Source organism: Elaeis guineensis, chromosome 16 (genome assembly GCF_000442705.2).
Source record: "Elaeis guineensis isolate ETL-2024a chromosome 16, EG11, whole genome shotgun sequence".
Taxonomy (NCBI): domain Eukaryota; kingdom Viridiplantae; phylum Streptophyta; class Magnoliopsida; order Arecales; family Arecaceae; genus Elaeis; species Elaeis guineensis.
Window position 1 is genome coordinate 15,165,288 of NC_026008.2, and position 18,501 is coordinate 15,183,788.

An 18,501-nucleotide genomic window follows, 5' to 3' on the forward strand; every position below is an offset into this window, starting at 1 on the left:
GGACGAAGTCCGACTCCCGTAGGAGTCCGGACGGAGTTTACCTGTAAGTGAAGTCGCGGGCGGAGCTCGACTACTGTAGGAGTCCGGGTGAAGCCTTCCAGCAGTTGAGGTTGGGGACGAAGTTCGACTCCCGTAAGAGTCCGGACGAAGTCTGCCTGTGGCTGGAGTCAGAAACGAGGTCTGGCTCCTGTAGGAGTCCGATCGAAGTCCACATGTAATCAAGGTCAGGGATGAAGTCCGGCTCCCGTAAGAGTCCGGACGGAGTTTACCTGTAAGTGAAAGTCAGGGGTGAAGTCCGGCTCCCGTAGGAGTCCGGATGAAGTCCACCTGCAATGAAAGTCAGGGGCGAAGTCCGGCTCCCATAGGAGTCCGGATGAAGTCCACCTGCAATGAAAGTCAGGGGCGAAGTCCGACTCCCGTGGGAGTCCGGATGAAATCCACCTGCAATGAAAGTCAGGGACGAAATCCGGTCGACGCTGGCGCGATCCTGCCTGTCGGCAAAACTTGGAAGTGTGGCGAAAGCTCGACCACCCGAAAAGTTTGAAGAGATGTTGCAGGAGGTCGAAGGCCAGCTGGATCCCCGAAAGGTCACTCCCATCACGCACTTCGATTGGGGGATATTTTATACCCAACAATAAGTTTATCGACAAATCAATTATATTCATTCTCAGATTTACTAAAAATTGTTACTTTCAAAAAGAAAGAAAAGAAAAGAAAAAAATGAGCTAGATTTAATTCCTTACATTAGTTCCATTCAAGTCAATTCCACCCGAGTTTCAAGCTGGGTCCACGTTCAAGCTCATGCCGCGCTGAAACCAAGTCATGTATAGATATTACAAGCCTACTGCGCCCAAAGCCCGACTTTAATTTTCAGGCCAAAATTTCACAATTATCTTGAAAGCGGAAATCTAGTTTGCAACATATAGAAGAAAAAGGAAGAGCAACCGTCCCATTTTGACCAATAAATCACAGGCGATCAGTCTTTCCATGCAATACATGTATATTTCTACCACTGCCAAACATTGTCCACTCACATGCATCAGACAACACAAACTATCTATTAGGAATTCCGATGCGTAAACCTAACCTATAACATAAATCCAAGCAATGCCATCAGCAATAACTTGAACCATAGACACAAGAAATCATAGTTTACAAAATTAGATAAAGCTAAACCAGATCTGTACCTCTTGCCATTCCTTACATCAAAAAAGACAAAAGTCAGACGTCTCAAACTGGCCGACACCAGCAACTCAAAAGTGAACAAAACATGGCCATTTCAAACATAAAACTAAGCTTCAAAAGGACTGGTAATGGTCAGCTATTTCTGTATAACATCTCGCCCAACTTCCTTCCAGTATTCAACTAATTTATGGTCTTGGGGTTTCACCTGTTGTAGCTTGCCTGCAGCAAATATGGCGTATGCATCAGCAGCATACCTGTGGAGTAGACAAGACACATCAAAACATATATCAACCCACCATAAATAAGCTAGCCAGACGATTGGATAATTGCACAAGAAACACAAAAATAACCTCAAACCATTTGATGGAAATAAAGAGGTTAAAGTTAGATCCACCCACTTGCCAATGCCCGGGAGCTGAGTCACATGAGTCCAGTCACCTGCCAAGTAATATCTAGAGAATTTAACAATCAAACCAGCACGCTTCCACTGCAAGCCCAGGCTCCACAACTTACCCACAATCTGCTCCTTAACACCCTCCTTCAAAGCAGACTCCGCATTGGGACACAGAAGGAAAAATCCTGGCAATACGTTTCGAACCTGTACCAGAGGTGACCTGTGAATTGGTAGATGGCCATGACAAGTGAAATCCATATGCATATTCAATTTTTGTTTGGAACTTGTTTGCATTATCAGTTCTTTTCCAAATTACAAAAAGGCCTTTTGAAGTTTTTTTTAATGGGGCGGGGGGATGTAGTCTCACTACTGCTCAGCATGTACATTGGCATTTCATTCTGGCTAGTCACTAGAAGTCGCTCCAGTGCCGATAATTGAAACCTTATAAGAATGAAAGAGCAGCAGCAACCTATCTAGGGATCAAGCAAGCAACAAAGCCATGCAGGGAAGAATTATTTCAAACAAGCAAATCCATTTCACCTCTTGAAATCAGATATGTTATATATGCAGCTTACTTTCTCTCCTTTCTTTTTCTAAACTTCTGGGTTTTCCATTAAGATAGAACAAAGCAATTCATGGGTGTTTTTCCATGGTTCGCAACCTTCACTGTGCTTTGATTCCACAATCAAACAATAATGAAGCCAATAATGCCTTAGCCCATAACGTAATTACAAGTATTGGATAATTAATGATACATCTTCTATATGAAACACTATCCTTTAAATCACATTAGTCTACCTTTTATAGTTTCTACAATTACAACATAAATAAAAAATAATCTTGAGCCAACCCTTTTTCCTAAAACAATTACTTATATATACATATAGAATACGTAGAATTTATTAATATCTTCAATTATTTTAAATAGTAACTTCTTAAGAATTATTTTAAAAGAATGAAATAAAGTATATTTATTTTTTATTTGATATCAAATAGGTTTTTATTTTATATCAAATATGAAAAGTTTTTTCTTACAATATGAAAAGAATTGATAACTAAAATGAATACCTTACTTGAAGATATATGTGGACCTCTAGAGAGGTGTTTGATGCAGACGTCCTAGCAGATCAGTACCTGGATGCGAGGGACAGGACCCGAAAGGGTCAAAAATCTAGCTAATTGCACCTAATCCTGTTGATTCAATACTGCCGAGCTAGAACGGCTATAACTTTCTCATCCGGTGTTAGAATCGCTATTCTGACCCTATTCCGAAAAATTCTTTTCAAGCTCTACGAAACTGGCCACTTCGCCACCACTACGAATTTTAGAGTCTAATTCAATTATTTGACAGGTCAATGAGAACGCGCAAGAGTCCTAATCCAACATGGAGTCTAGTTTTGATTTATTCTTTATTTTAGTTTGTTTCGAATTCCTTCTTGTAGTTGAATCAGGACTTTTAGTCCATTATTAAGGCCCCCTGGCCAACATTGTTATCAGTTTATTCGAGTTATTGAAATAAAATTTCAGAGATAAGAGTTTCTTCTTTCCTTTGCTGTTTTTCCTTTGTTTCATTCGTCTTCTTCCTCCCTTTCCATCGAAACGTGGCCTAGACTGCATCAGTTGGTATCAGAGCCCAGTAGATCCATGAACAGAGATTCTTCTCTGCAGTCCAAATGGTGGGTGATGGCCACAAGAAGAACCAACTTGCAAATCAGGCGGCGGCGGCCCATGATGAAATCACGCAGCAGGAACGAGATCTGATGTTGGAGTGTAAAGATTTGAGACAAATGATGGAGCTAACTGCACGTCTTACGCAGTTGGAAATCAAAGGCGAGATTTGAGGTAGATCCAGAAGATCGTAGATCTAAGGAAGAGGCTTCAGATTTCGAGAACCCTTTCCAGAGTTGCTCCCACATGCCGATGTGAAAGATGAGGTAATTCGTTCGAGCGTCCAACCCCCTAGTTCAATTCCATCAAAGCAGATCTATCTGAATATTCGGATAGTCTACAAATGAAGGTGTTCCTTGATTGGCTGGATCAGATCAAGCGCATCCTCGAGTACAAGGGCTGGATCAGATCGAGCGCATCCTCGAGTACAAGAAGATACCTAACGACAAAAAGATAAAACTCGTTGCCTTAAAATTAACTTGCCAGGCTTCTATTTGGTGGCAACAGTTGAAAAAAAAAAGCGCAAAGATAAACTGAAAATATAGGATGGGAGAACATGAAAAAGACGTTGAGGGAGCAATTTTTGCCCTTCAACTACACGCAGTTCTTATATCGATGCCTGTAGAACCTCCGTCAAGGGCCTAGATCCATAGATGATTACACGGAAGAATTTCACCAATTGGTCGTATGGAACGATCTGGCGGAGAACAAAGAACAAATGGTCGCGAGATATCTTGAAGGACTATGGCAGTAGATCTTGGATGCTTCAAGACTCCACATCCTATGGACCGTTAAAAAGGCATACCCCCGTGCTGTAATCATTAAGGAGCAATTGCGACAAAGACCTATATCCAGATCTAAAACTCCCTCACGTAGCAATCAAGCGATGGGAAATCAAAGGGACGTACAGCGCAATACTACTAACCCTCCTATTCGTATTGTAGATACAAGATCCTCAAATCCAACCGCAGCTGGATCATCAACTCTGCGGTGTTACAATTGCGATGAGATTGGACACACGCAGAATAACTGTAAAAAGCTTGCGGGACGATCCGAGAAGCATCTGCTGATTAAAGGAGAACCATCTAGGGAGGACCAAAAGCTTGCCTATGATGAAGGTGACGAGAAGGATGATTCCATGCTATTTGGAGATAAAGGCGATGCTTTAGTGGTTCGAAAGAGCCTGCTTGCTTTAAAAAAAAAAGATTGGAGATGGACCAATATCTTTCATACCTGCTGTATAATTGAGAAAAAAATCTGTAAAGTTATTATTGATGGAGGAAGTTGCGAGAACGTCATCTCCTGGGAGGCTATCATGAAGTTAAATTTGTCCACTAAAAAACAACCCCATCCTTACAAGCTATCCTGATTCCAAAAAGAAAGCGAGGTGGTTGTCAATAGCTGTTGCCTGGTGTCATTTTCAATAGGGCAAAAGTACTTCGACAAAGTCTAGTGTGACGTCGTTGGCATGGACACCTGTCATCTACTTCTGGGGAGGCCATGGCAATATAACCGTGGTGCTCACATGATGGACGTCGGAACATCTACACCTTCTGGAATGACAATCAGAAGATCACCCTGACCTCGATGAAAGAAGATATCCCTAAATCAAAGCCACATGACAGCATCAATCTTCTGACGAAGCACTCCTATCTGAAGAAAGTAGTGGAGGTCGGTTACATCTTGACAGTGGTGGAAAAGAACAAGTTGGTTGAAAAAAATCCCATCTCTGGTATGTCCTATCCTTCAAGAGTTTTCTGATGTTTTTCTTGAAGAATTGCCCGCAAGACTTCCACTAGAACAAGATATTCATCACATTGATCTTATTTCAAAATCAAGCCTACCAAACAAACCGGCATACCGCATGAGCCCTGCTGAATACCACGAGTTGCAGAGGCAGGTCCAGGAGCTGCTGGACAAATGCTACATCAAACCGAGCATAAGTCCGTATGCAGTGCCTGCTCTGTTGGTTCCCAAGAAAGACAATACATGACGTATATGCATAGACAACTGAGCAATTAATTGAATCACCATCAAGTACCAATTTTCGATCCCAAAGCTGGATGATATGCTGGATCAGCTAGCTGGAGCCAACATCTTTTCAAAGATTAATCTAAAAAGTGGTTACCATCAGTTATGGATTCGATCTGGAGACGAGTGGAAAACAACTTTCAAGACAAGAAAGGGCCCATATGAGTGGTTGATGATGCCGTTCGAGCTTTCCAATACGCCGAGCATCTTTATGAGGCTGATGAACCACACGCTGTAACCATACATCGATAAATTTATCGTGGTTTATTTTGACGATATACTTGTCTACAGTCCTATTCTAGAAGCTCACCTGCATCATCTTAAAGAAGTTCTTGGTACCTTGAGAAAAAAAAAACTATATGCCAATACCACGTGCAGCTTCATGGCAGATAGTCTAACCTTCCTTGGCTATATCATCTCATTTCAAGAGCTACAAATAGATCCATCGAAGGTGCAGACCATCCAGAATTGACCGGTTCCACGCAATATCACCGAAATGTAGAGCTTCCATGGCTTGGCATCCTTTTATCGAAAATTTATCAGGAGTTTCAGCTCCATCATGTCTCCCATGATAGATTGTATGAAAGGGAGGCATTTTCAGTAGACCCCTAAAGCGCAGACTGTCTTCGAAGAGATCAAAAGAAAAATTGCTTCTGCTGATGTTCTTTTTTTACCAATTTGTTTTCAAGATCTTCAAGATGGAGTGTGACGTATCTTCTACAGACGTTGGTGGAGTTCTTAGCCAAGAAGGGCGACCCGTTTGCTTCCACAACGAGAAATTATTAGGTTCCAAACTAAGCTATTCCACATATGATGTTGAATTTTATGCTGTGATTAGTGCACTTCAGCAATGGTGACACTGCTTAATCCAGAAAGAGTTCATCCTTTATACTGACTATGAGGTCCTGAAGTACATCAACAGTCAGAAAAAGCTAAGCCGTAGGCATATCAAGTTGGTGAATTACTTGCAAGAGTTTCACTTTGTTGCGAAGCACAAATCTGATGCTCAGAATCGAGTGGCGGACGTGCTGAGCAGAATGGCCAAGCTTTTAGGTATTCTTCGAGTGGAGATAGTTGGTTTTGATGCATTGAAGGATTTTTATGCCAGAGATCTAAACTTTGCCAATATTTTTCAGACAGTCCAGACTAAAAAATGGATTGATTACTAGGTGCAGGACAGTTTTTTGTTTCTTGGTGTGCAGCTTTGTATACCCAATTGTTCCTTGCGAGAGAAGATTGTACAGGAACTCTATGCAGAAGATCACTTTGATAAAGATAAAACCCTCATGCTGATCCACAGACAGTACTACTGGCCGAAGATGAAGCATGACGTGTTTCGACATGTGCAGCGATGTCAGATGTGCCAGGTGTGAAAAGGTACAGCTACTAATGCTGGATTATACACTCTGCCTATTCCTAATCATCCTTGGGAGGAGGTCAGTATAGACTTTGTGTTGGTGTTACCTGTGACGCAAAGATGATGCGATTCAGTGCTTGTGGTTGTGGATCGACTCTCAAATATGCTGCACTTCATAGCCTGCCGCAAAACCTTAGATGCATCTAATATTGCTCAGTTGTTCTTCAAGGAGATTGTTCTCCTACACGGAGTACCCAAAACCATCACTTCTAATCGAGATACCAAATTTATGAGTCATTTTTGGAGGAACTTATGGACAAAATTGGGTACATCCCTACAATTCAGCTTAGCATATCATCCACAAAAGATGGCCAAATCGAATCAATTAATACAAGCCTGCGAAATCTGTTGAGCCTTGCTGGTGACCGTCCTAAGCCATAGGACTTGGCCTTGGCGCAGGCTGAATTTGCTTTCAACCATTCAGTGAACCAGAACATAGACTATACAGTTTGATCCAGGTGGTTTACAGATCAAACTCAAGTAGTATTTTGGACTTGACGCCAATCACTTCAAGGGGGAGATCCAGCGAAAAAACTGAAAATTTTGGTGAAGAAATCCAAACCATCCATCAATCCGTCAAAAGAACAAATCAAGGTCAGCAATGTTAGGTACAAAGAGGCCGCCGACAAACATCGAAAGAAGCTCATTTTTGAAGTTGGCGATTATGTATAGGTTGTTCTAACCAAGGACCGGTATCCAGTTGGAGAATACAACAAATTGAGCAAGCACAAGATTGGTCCTCTCGAGATACTCTAGAAGATCAACAACAATGCCTACCAATTGAAGCTACCCAGCCATCTTTGAATCTCTAATATATTTAACGTGAAGCATCTAATTCTTTATACAGATGATTCATCAGATAAGGAGGCTTCCAACTCAAGCATGAGTTCTTCCTAATCCGAGGAGGATGATGCAGACATCCTGACAGATCGGTAGCTAGATGCGAGGGACAGGACCCGAAAGTATCGAAAATCTAGCTGATTGCACCTAATCCTGTTGATTCGACACTATCGAGCTAGAACAGCCATAATTTTCTCATCTGATGTCAAAATCACTATTATGACCCCATTTCGAAGAGCTCTATGAGGCTGGCTGCTTCATCGCTACTATGAGTTTCAGAGCCTAATTCAATTGTTTGACAGATCAATGAAAAAGCACAAGAGTCCTAGTCCAATGTAGAGTCTAGTTTTGATTTCTTTTTTGTTTTATTTTATTTCGAATTCCTTCTTGTAGTTGAATCAGGACTTTTAGTTTATAAGGCCCCCTGACCGATGTTGTAATCAGTTTATTCGTGTTATTTAAATAAAATTCTAACGAAGAGGGTTCCTTCTTTGTTTTGCTGTTTTTTCTTTGTTTCATGCGTCTTCTTCCTCCCTTTCCATCGAAACGTAGCCTAAGGTGCGTCAATGTTATATTCAGCCTTGTTCAAACTATTGATAAGGAAGCTTTTAGACATCTGATAAGTGATATATGTGGCCTCATTAAAATTATCAATAATGATATAAGGATGCTTGATCAAATGACCTCAACGATTTTATACGGTCTCATGTATATCAATAGGAAGAAGGATTTGTGTGCCCCCATCCGATTTATTGATTCATCAATAAGGATTTATATGGCTTCACTGAAGATTTCATATTGCCTTGTATGCTCCGAAACTAGAGGATAACACCCAAGTTGCCACAATAATCTATCCAAACTACCATAATAAGCCAAGTGATCGAAAGAGAGACCAAGCCATTGTGGTAAACATTTTAAATATGTCAAGCTTCCATAGTAAGCCAAGCATTGTGGGAAACTTAAATTGGCACTTATTGGGTTGTAAATTATTGTTTACACCAGTTAAGACTTAAGGAAGCTTGATTGTGAGAGGACCAATATTAGAAAAGAAAGGCATGAGTTAAGGGGATCATTATATTTGATAGGGTTGACACATACACCCCAATGATATCAGAGTTCAATCAGAAAAAAATAGAAGATCCAGATCTGACCTAGTTTTAGATCGAGTCCAATTTTTGAACCTAACCCAATCCACAAGTCTTTAATTATAGATTGAGTTAGGTCCAATCAAGTTCGGATCGTATTGGATCACAGGTCGACCCGACCAATTTGCAGGTTCTAATATTTGATGCCTAGGGGCAAAATATCAAGAAGATAGGAAATTAATATCATTAAAAAAATAAAAAAAATATTTCTATTATATAATTTATAATTTTTTAAGATTTCAATATACATCTAGAAAGGAGGGCAATTATTGAAGAAATCAATCAAGAAATCTAAACATTTTTCCCCTTTATTATTTTTGTTTATCCAAATTTTACATCATCCCTCATGAAAGGTTTCTAAATAGGTTATTTAATGATGCTTGACTACAAGCGCTCATCTTTTGTAAATCGTATAAGCCAATTACAAAACCACTACACACATCAATCCATTTCTACACTCATTCCGAAAAAAGTAAAGGGACATCCCAAACATGATTGTTGGAAGCAGCTATACTAAAATTTTAATATATTGCACGTAATATAAATGTTGCATTAAACTAAGGTTGCAACTATTATTGCAAATTATACAATCTACGTCCCTATTAAAAGAGATTGTTTACACATATCTAGTAAAAGCAATGTGCATCAAGGTGAATCCCAATTGAAGTTTGTAGCAGGTCAGTGCTAATAATATTCAAATGCTTTTGAACTAGAGCTACAATCTAAACATTGTTCAAGCATATGACATAAGGAGAAAGTTCATGTGATGCAGATGGGGAAATCTTTTAAACACCAGCATCCATAGAATGAAGAAGAGACAAAGGATTAACAATAAGCATTATCAAGACAAGGACAAAACTCAATAGTAAATCTGATCTTTTTTCCTTTTGTCTCTAAATCCAGCCTTAACATAAAGCCCTTGAGTCAACCCAACAGCCCCACCAACTTAAGTCAATATACAAGCATTATGAAGTTTGGCAGTCCTAATTTGAAGCTTTTTCCTTTCGCCCTTTTTTCCCTTATACAACAATAAGATCAGATATGCTAGTCCCATCACAGTTTCTGATACAGTCACCCTCATAGGCCAACACAATATGAATCTCTTCTTTAATGTCACCTCACCTATAAACTCCAATCCTTACAAACCACAATCATAAAATATAGGTCAAGTTGCAAAGAACCCATACCATCATCTTTATCGCTTTATTATTGGCAATAAGAAAACCTCAAAAAACAACAAACTTCCATGGAAAGCCATTTATCAGATTTCTTCAACCTTCCAACTATCTAAAAACCTCATGAAATCCTAACCTTAAAGCTCCCTATATTTTCTCCTTTCTAGAATTATACCTAAAACTATCAAACAATTCAGAATGGCAAACAACATCTAAAGCCCCTTTTTTGGAACCACCAGGCTACTTGATTGCTTTTGTTCAAAACTCTAGCTCTAGGTTCTGAGTCAAAGTGGTATTCATTGCAAACACAATCCATACAAACTTTAAGATGCTATCTTCTTCATGAAACCAATGAGAATAAATAATTATTAAACTATGAATGTTATCTGATGAAATACAAGAGCAAAATTTCAAGTATGGTCTTCTCAAGAAGAGCGATCAATCAATTAGATGACTAATTCTATAGCAATCAAAAAAGGGACATCTATCAAACCATAGGAAGATCCACAACTTTTCCACCCAAAACTACACATCCCACTTGGAAACCTTGTCCATCATAAAATTTTGGATGGTATTAGGCCGCCTTACACAAGAGTTGTGCATGCATCACTATTAGGTGTGGCGAACCAACAAAATCAAACCTTTTGCCAATATAGATTAGAGAGAAAGGGATTGATCAGATTACAAGGAAAGCAAGAAGTTGGTTCCAAGACCTTTCAACAAGAAACCACTTTTGAAAGAAAATCTTTTGTGAATAGGCATTGTTCTTAGAGTAGTATAGGTTATCGTAAAAACATTGCCTCCAAAACCTTTTCATTACAAAGTAACAAACTACTTTTGATAGTGCAATCCATTCACATAGGTCCACAATGCAATGACCCAACATATGTGGAGTTCCAAAGCTCCCCATTACTCTAGGTAGAAGACAATTACAAGTATTGAAGAATATTTTAGATTACAAATATGAGTACAAGTACATTGTGTTTGAGACCACAAGCATCATTTATACATACATACATACATACAAGCATGCATGCGTCCATCCATACATACGTGCATGCATCCATCCATCCATCCATACATGGACAGACACATGCATGATACAAACATATAAGCATACATGCATGTATTTGTCCAACAATATATACATATATGGACACATACATCCATCCACCAAGTTCGAGCATGCCGAACCATATCAACAGTTGACCGACGTGGCTCCAGCATTCAAAATGAGACACTAGCAAGGATGGGGAGAGGAAGAAGGAAAGAGGGGGGAGAGAGGGGAAGAAAGGAGAGGGAAAGGCCAAGGAGGCTGTCGGAGCCTACCAAGGCCACTAGAGCTCTGCCTTCCCCTGGAGAGAGGAAGAGAGTAGGGGGAGGGAAGGAGATAGAGAGGACTGGCTGGCTGGCAGCTGTCCATCCTCTCCCTCTCCTTCCCTCCATCCTCTCTCTTTCTCTCTCTGAATCTCATATTCGTCTACTCCTCCAGTCATCCGAGGCCCTCACGGTCCTTTGACGACCACCTTCGGCCTCCCCGCCCTCTCCCTCCCCTCCCTCACCCTTCTCTTTTCCTCTCCAATTCTCCATCTACCCTTCTCTCTTTGCTATGTCTTTTCGGGCCTGGCACGAAATAACACACGAGCATACCAAATATAGTTTTTATAGCTACAAATGCACTACCTTCTCATGTTTGACTTGAGTTGTTGTAATAAACCCCATAAGCCATTCATGTTGCCACATTCACCATTCTCACTTTTTTTTCCTTTGTGATGAAACTATGATACCCATGAGTATGAGAATATTTTAAATTACTAATATGGGATGCCATTAAAATTCTTGAGTAATATACCAGAACCAATGAATATATAATATTGGGTTATTATGTGCGAAATAAGATTCTAATCTCAAGCACGAACTAATCATATTTGTAGCTAAGGTCGAGCCCATCACTTATATGATTGTAACTACAGATATAGAAAGCTGATGATATATGATTTGTTTGTGGCTCTATACAAACCAAAATCAAAGAACAATGTAAGAAAAAAGTTTAGACATCAGGCAAAGTGTATTGATAAGGTGATAAGAGCCTATGAGTGCACCGGATGACCTTGTGTGATAATTTGCTACTAGCTAAGGCCAACAAACATAAGCACATTACCTAATTCTGTTATTGTGATGGAAGAATGCTTTGTGCATAAGGTGATTCTAGTTTGGGAGAAGCAACGCTACACAAACTATCTGTCCATGTTGGAAAATATGCCAGCACATCAAATTAATAAATAGAAAGGCGAGGAAGGATTGAGAGGGAAGGCAAGAAGAGAGAATGAGAAAGGGAAGAAAAAGACAGGAAAGGAAGAGACACAGAGACCACAACTAGAACCTGATGAAAGAATAGTGTCCTACAAGCCAATCGCATGGATAATACGATAAAACTTTTTTTAGTGATCTTCCTACTCACATACATGACATGATTATTCATTAAATAATATGAAGTATTGTGTTTCATCATATACTGCATCTCATTATTTCATTTATGATTTGATTAAGATTATGACGAACCCCATAGATTAGGACAATGATTTTAGGACCATGATGAAATCATGTCAGTGAGACCTAAAACCTCGATAGCTTCGATCTTAAACGTTTCCAGTCGTAGGATCATCGAGTTGGGAATCGATGATACCAATAAGACTGACACATCTTATGTATGCTCAATGGAGAAGGTGATTGACTTTACAATCACTTGTGGAGATACTAATACAAAAATGTGAGTACTCATTAGAGAATGAGTTTACTGAACTAATCCACAGAAAGAACATCTGATGGAGCCTTATTAGCATGTCAAAAGATGATTCTCCAGTGAAAGTGGTACAGATGATCCTTAAACCTGAGATCACTATGGTACCTTATGCATATAGTTTATACTTTGGTTCATACTCTAGCATGACTTTCGGAGACATGTCTGGAATGTTCTGAGTATAGTGAAGTATGCATAAAAGTTGTGAATAGTCAACAAAAAATCGGTCACTCCTTATAAGAGAAGAGAATATCCTATGAGATCTCAAAAGATGATGACTCAGAAAGTCTTTGGCCAAAATAGGATGAAAATTAAAAAATATTTCAATATTTTATCAACCGAGTCATCATCATCAAATCAAAATACATATGAATAGGTATTTGGATTTGACATGATTCCATACTCATGACTTCTTGTGAATGTTGTATGATCGAATGATTGAATTACATAGTAACTCACCACGGAAGGGTATTTTGATATTCTACCAAAATTTTACATCTTCTGGATAGTCATAACATATTGCCAGACGTCAATCTTGACTTGTAGGTTCTTATGAATTAAAGAGTTTAATTCAGTAATTAATTAAAAAAGTTCTAATTAATTGTAACACATGAGCTTAATATGTCTTGAACCTAATTAGATTAGGTTGACACAAGCTTGGATTTACTGCTGGCTAGATGTTGAACCCAATGGATCACACACAAAAGAAAATTAGTCAAGAATTTTTTGATTAGGCTTAAGAAGTTCTAATTCAATAAGGATTTGGTTGAAATCCTTATGAGTTTAGGTCAAACATCTAGCATATATTTAGACCCATGAATCCCCATCAAGTTGGACTCCTAATTGGATTAGGAGTTGAGCCAACCTATTTCTCAACCTATTAAAAGGGCTGACACCTAGAAGGAATAATGCCTTAAGAGAATTTAATGTGAAGAGAGTCTTCACACCTCCATGGTTGTGCGCTCCCCTTTTTCTTGCATCTCCTTATTTTAGCGCCCCATCATCCACGCCTTCAACATCCCATCACGTGAAGAGTTCATGCCTTGAAGAAACATGGGAAGTGGGTTGGGTATGCAATAGAAGGGAACACGTGAAGAGGGTCTTAACGTCCAAAAGCCTCCTCTCCCTCCTCATGCGTCAAAGTCTCACACGCCCAAGAATTGGACGATGTATTCCCTTCATGCCAAGAAGGGTACTTGGCCAAGGGAAAGAAAGAAAGGGGCATGCTGATTTCCTTCAAGAAAGGTTCTTGAAAAGGGAGAAAAGAAATCAAAAAGTTTTCTTGATAAAAGGAAGATAGAATTCAAGAAAGGTTCTTGGAAAGGGCATGCTGAATTCTTGAGAAGAATTCAGCAACAAGAATTTAGAGGCTGATTTCTTTGAGAAAAAATCAAGAAAGAAACCAAGAAAGGTTATTGGTTAAGAGAGAAAGAATCCAAGAAAGATTCTTGGAAAAGAAAGGTATTGATATCCTTGAGAAGGAAATCAAGAAAGAAAAGGCCGGATTCCTTGAGAAGGGATTCAAGAAAAATTGTTTGGGGAGAGTTCTTGATTGGTTCCTGTGTAGATCACTGTTAGAGGGCATATGCTTGGATACCTCGTGGATGTGAATTAAGAAACCTGTCAATCAGCGAGCAATCAGTATCTTCTTAAAGGTATCCTTTTCCCTTTTATATTTTATTTGCTATCTCTCTGTGTTTGATTGAATGTCATCAAGATGATTTTGGGATTGGGATTCGGATCCTTATGTAATCAATAGTTGATGCATGCCTAAAAATTTTAAAATCCATGTTCCATTGTGCATCTGAATCCCAACACCTTACACAGCAATTGTTGACTATCACTATTGCAGGGGCATTCCAACTGCCCAAACAAGAAGTCATATGGGAAGAATCTGATGAGAGTGAGCTATGAGAACATAAAACTTAAGAAATAATTATACCTTACATGTACTCTTTCAAAGAAAGTTCATGAAAAGGGACCATGAAGTGGCATGTGGCAACTCATCCATGATGCAGATTAATTAGCTACTTATTTGGTTCTAACAATGAGAACTAGTTATACAGTGACACGAGTTTTGGTAGAAACTTTGCAATCGTATGTTTCCATGTGGGAAACTTTAGATCAAGTTAATGCTAACATGAATTCATATGATAAAATTTTGATTTTGAGAATCATGAATGAGGCTCATGCAGCAACTAATTTGACATATTATTGTAGCCTTAGTAGCTTCAAGGCTTCAAAATAAAATTGTTAAATTTCAAATAAATCCCAAAGCTTGCGAGATCTGAAAATCTTTTTATGAACAGAAAAAAAAAAAAAAGAGCAGGGCAAAAGAAGAAAAATTAATACACTCGAAAAATAGGTCCAAAGAAATAGGCAAGAATTGATGAAGGGCATATGAGACTAGCACCTTCAACAACATCAAGAACACCTCAAAAATTTTGAAAATATATTTGGCAAAATCATGCAATGGTGGTACCAAAACAAAATTAGGAGAACATAGCGATAGCACAAGTAGAACATTATCATGAAGAGCAGAATGGAAGAAATAAGGCATGATATGATGACACAAAAGTGATGTTCAAGGAAAGCAGAAACACATGAAATTCATGTGGTCTCCCACTCTTTCTAGAACAGTAAAATGTCTTTTAAATCTTCCTCTATGAATTCTAGAAAACAAAAATGTGAATTCTTAAAACAAGCCAATACTTCAAGAAACCAAATACAATCCTAGCTAATTTCCAAATTCAAGAATCATAATGTTGCTGAAACGATCAAAAGAACTACAAAACTATTTTAATACAAGCTTGGACTAAAACAGATATGGAGAAAGGAAAGAGCTTTCTAACTTTGCAAAATCTTATTTCAAAAATTAATCTGGGCTGTATGGTTCAATTGCTCTAATATTGCTCTATTTTATTGCTTAAGATCTAAAATTAACATCTTTTCTTGCCTTGGAACTTTTAGCTTTCGCCACAAGCAATGTATGTTATTTTCCTTGTTCTTATTATCTAGCGCAAGCAATGTTGAACATGGAGGATCCAAATCTAGCTTTAAAAGCTTGAAGCCTATCAAATGCCATCAATGTTCAGATACCTTCTAAATTGGAGATGTAATGTAAGCATGGGTCAAGTGTGTGACATAATGAAAGGACATGGTATGTGATATAGATGATGAAAGCTTTTAAGAAATCAGGAAGGACATAAAGGAAGAAAAAACATAGGATTAGCAACAAAAGAGGTTGGTATGCGTGATTTTTTGGTTCTATATTCAACCATCCTATGAAAGCCTTGAGTCCACCTGGCAGCCCCAACAACTTTAGTCCATTTAGTCAAAGTTTTTTTGCCTATTACACTATTCTCTATGTCTTTTCCTTGTTCGTTTTTAATTTTTCCTTTTATAACAACAAAGATGAAATCTCTCACAGTTTACTGATAAAATTTCTAATCAGCCGCATCAATACGAATTCTCTTTTAACTTTAGAGTGCTCATCAACAACAATCATTTTAAACCCTCACCATAAAATATATGTTGAGTCATTGAGAGTGTATATCATCCACTTTGTCCCTTTATTCTCAAATATATAATGAGAAAACCTAAACAATCCAAAATTCTGCAGAAAAACCATTTTCCAAATTTCTTCAGCCTTTTAACTAATTAAACCTCAAGAAATCCTTTACCAGATTTTTTTTGAGTTACACCCTAAATCTACTGATAAAAAATCATGAATGCAAACAACGAAACATCTGGGCCCCTTTTCTGACATCCCTAGGCCATCTCATTTCTTATGTTTAGAGCTTTTTTCTCTTGGCTTTGTGTCAATTTGATACTCTTTGCAAATGAACCAATAAAACCTTTTCTGTTATCTTCCTTATGCAACCAAGGACAAGAAACAAACGTCAAACCCTGAAGGTCATTTGATGCAAGAGAAGAGCAACAAGGGCAGGGTTTCAAGTGTGTTATTCCAAATCTGGTCTCAATCAGAAGGCAGATCATTTGTTGAGATGGTTGATTCTACAATGGAATCAAAGAAGGGACATCCAGCAAACCATAGGGAGGGAGCATTGACATCTTCTTTGCAGAAATATACCTACTTCACTCAAGCTTGCGAAGTTGAAAAAAATTATTTTGCTGTTATAAAGTTTTGGATTGTGTCCAGTCGTCTTACACAAGTGTTGTACATGCATCACATTTAGGTGTGGCTGATGGACAAAATCAGCCCTTGCATAATTAAGGCATGGAAAGAAAGGAATCAAGTAGATTCGGAGGAAAAAGCAAAATCTTGGTCCCACAACCTTCTGTTCGTACATGGATTGTTACTAGACAAATTCAAATGGGTCATTGTGAAAGCAAAATTTTGTGTATAATGTTAAAATTAATTCCAACAGGCATAACCAGTCTCGCTAAGAAGAGGAAAAGAAAAGCTATCTGTAATTTATTGGGGGAGAAAAGGAAAGCTACCTGATTGCCGTTTGTTTTATTGAGCAGGATGCATATAACCAGGACCCTCCAGGGATCAAAGCAGTGTCTTTCTTGCAGGAGATTGTGGGACGACCGCGGAGCATCCCAGATATCGTGATCACTGACTCTCTTGTAGGCGTCCGAAAACTTCTCCTCAGCAGATAGCTGGATGCTGCGTTGCTTTCTCCTCCCCTTGCTGCGTTTCTGCGGCTGCCGGTTCGCATCAGTGCTGCCTGTGTTGCCTGTCGTCCTTGGCCTCTTCCTGGTGGTCCCGCCACCGGAACGGGCTTTCCCCTTCTCAGTGATATCCTTCTTGCCATCAACGACGATAAAGTTCCCGGCAGGAGGAGGGAAGAAACGGCTGACCCGTCTGACGGTGGTGGTGGTTGCAGCGGCGGCTGTCTTCCTCCCTTTTCTATACTTGACGACAGGCGGTGGTGGAGGAGGAGTGCCGGGGTTAAGAAGGTCCTCTGCCTTTCCTATTCTATTATCAACCCTTCTTTTTCCTTTGTAGGAAAAAGATGCAATGAACTCGACAGGCGACAGGCCATTGAGGATGCTCGGCGGTTTTGTTATGGTGGTCTCCTTCCTATTGGTAGTGCTCTGGAGTGACGATGATGGTGGTGGTGGTGGTGGTGGCGGTGGAGGAGTATTGTTGTTGTTGTTGTTGGGGCTAAGGAGAAGACGTCTCTGTCCTATTTTTTTATCAACACTTCCTCCTCCTCTGCTGTTCCTCTTCCTGATACCATCGCCATGTCCTCCGCCTCCTCCTTTATAGGCGAAGGATGCGAAGAACTTTTCAAGCGACTGGCCCTCGAAGGCAGGCTTGCTGCTGGTGACCATGGTATTCCTTATCGATCTCCTCCTCTTCTTCAGAGGTTTCAGCAAGGCAATTCAATTCAAAAAGAAAGGGAAGGAAATAAACAAACCGCGGCAAAATGAAACTCGAATTTGAGGCCAGGCGCCGAAGAGCGAAAATTGGGGGATGGCGATGCGCGCTCGAGACGACGACCCGCCGTCACGCCCACCCTTAACCCTACTGTGATTTTTTTTTTTTTTTCTTTTAACTAAACATATAAATAAATAAATTTATTTATTTATTTAATTTTCAGTACAACTGCTCCCGTCCAACCCCATCCGGCTCTATTTGAAATTACTAACATTTTGAACTAAAATTTTTATAAAAAATTATTTATTATTTAATAATTATATTAATAAAATATTTTTTAAAAAATAAAATAATTTTTAGATATTATACAATTTTTTTCAAATAGATCTTTCTAATTTTTTGAAAAAATTAAAATAATTTTTAAATATTTTTATCAAATATTATTATATCACTCTAAAGTACTTTTTGAAGGCAAAAAGTGCTCTCTGGCATC

The 18,501-nt window shown here is 39.0% G+C and overlaps 1 protein-coding gene across 3 annotated transcripts; it reads right to left on the reverse strand.

Moving 5' to 3' along the window:
- Positions 1–1,108: 1,108 nt before the first annotated feature.
- On the reverse strand, positions 1,109–18,164 carry LOC105035777 (uncharacterized). 3 transcript variants are annotated; one of them, XM_073250063.1, is made up of 4 exons: positions 17,120–18,164; positions 1,699–1,783; positions 1,584–1,623; positions 1,109–1,439 (listed from the first exon to the last, which is right to left on the reverse strand). In XM_073250063.1, exons 1-4 carry the CDS (start codon positions 17,960–17,962, stop codon positions 1,322–1,324), a joined length of 1,086 nt encoding a protein of 361 aa, XP_073106164.1. In that variant the 5' UTR covers positions 17,963–18,164; the 3' UTR covers positions 1,109–1,321. The 3 variants fall into 3 exon arrangements, 2 of the variants coding, with proteins under 2 accessions (XP_073106164.1, XP_073106163.1); XR_012137494.1 differs by having other exon boundaries at positions 1,336–1,439; positions 1,699–1,799; XM_073250062.1 differs by having other exon boundaries at positions 1,584–1,783.
- Between the last annotated feature and the right edge of the window lie 337 nt (positions 18,165–18,501).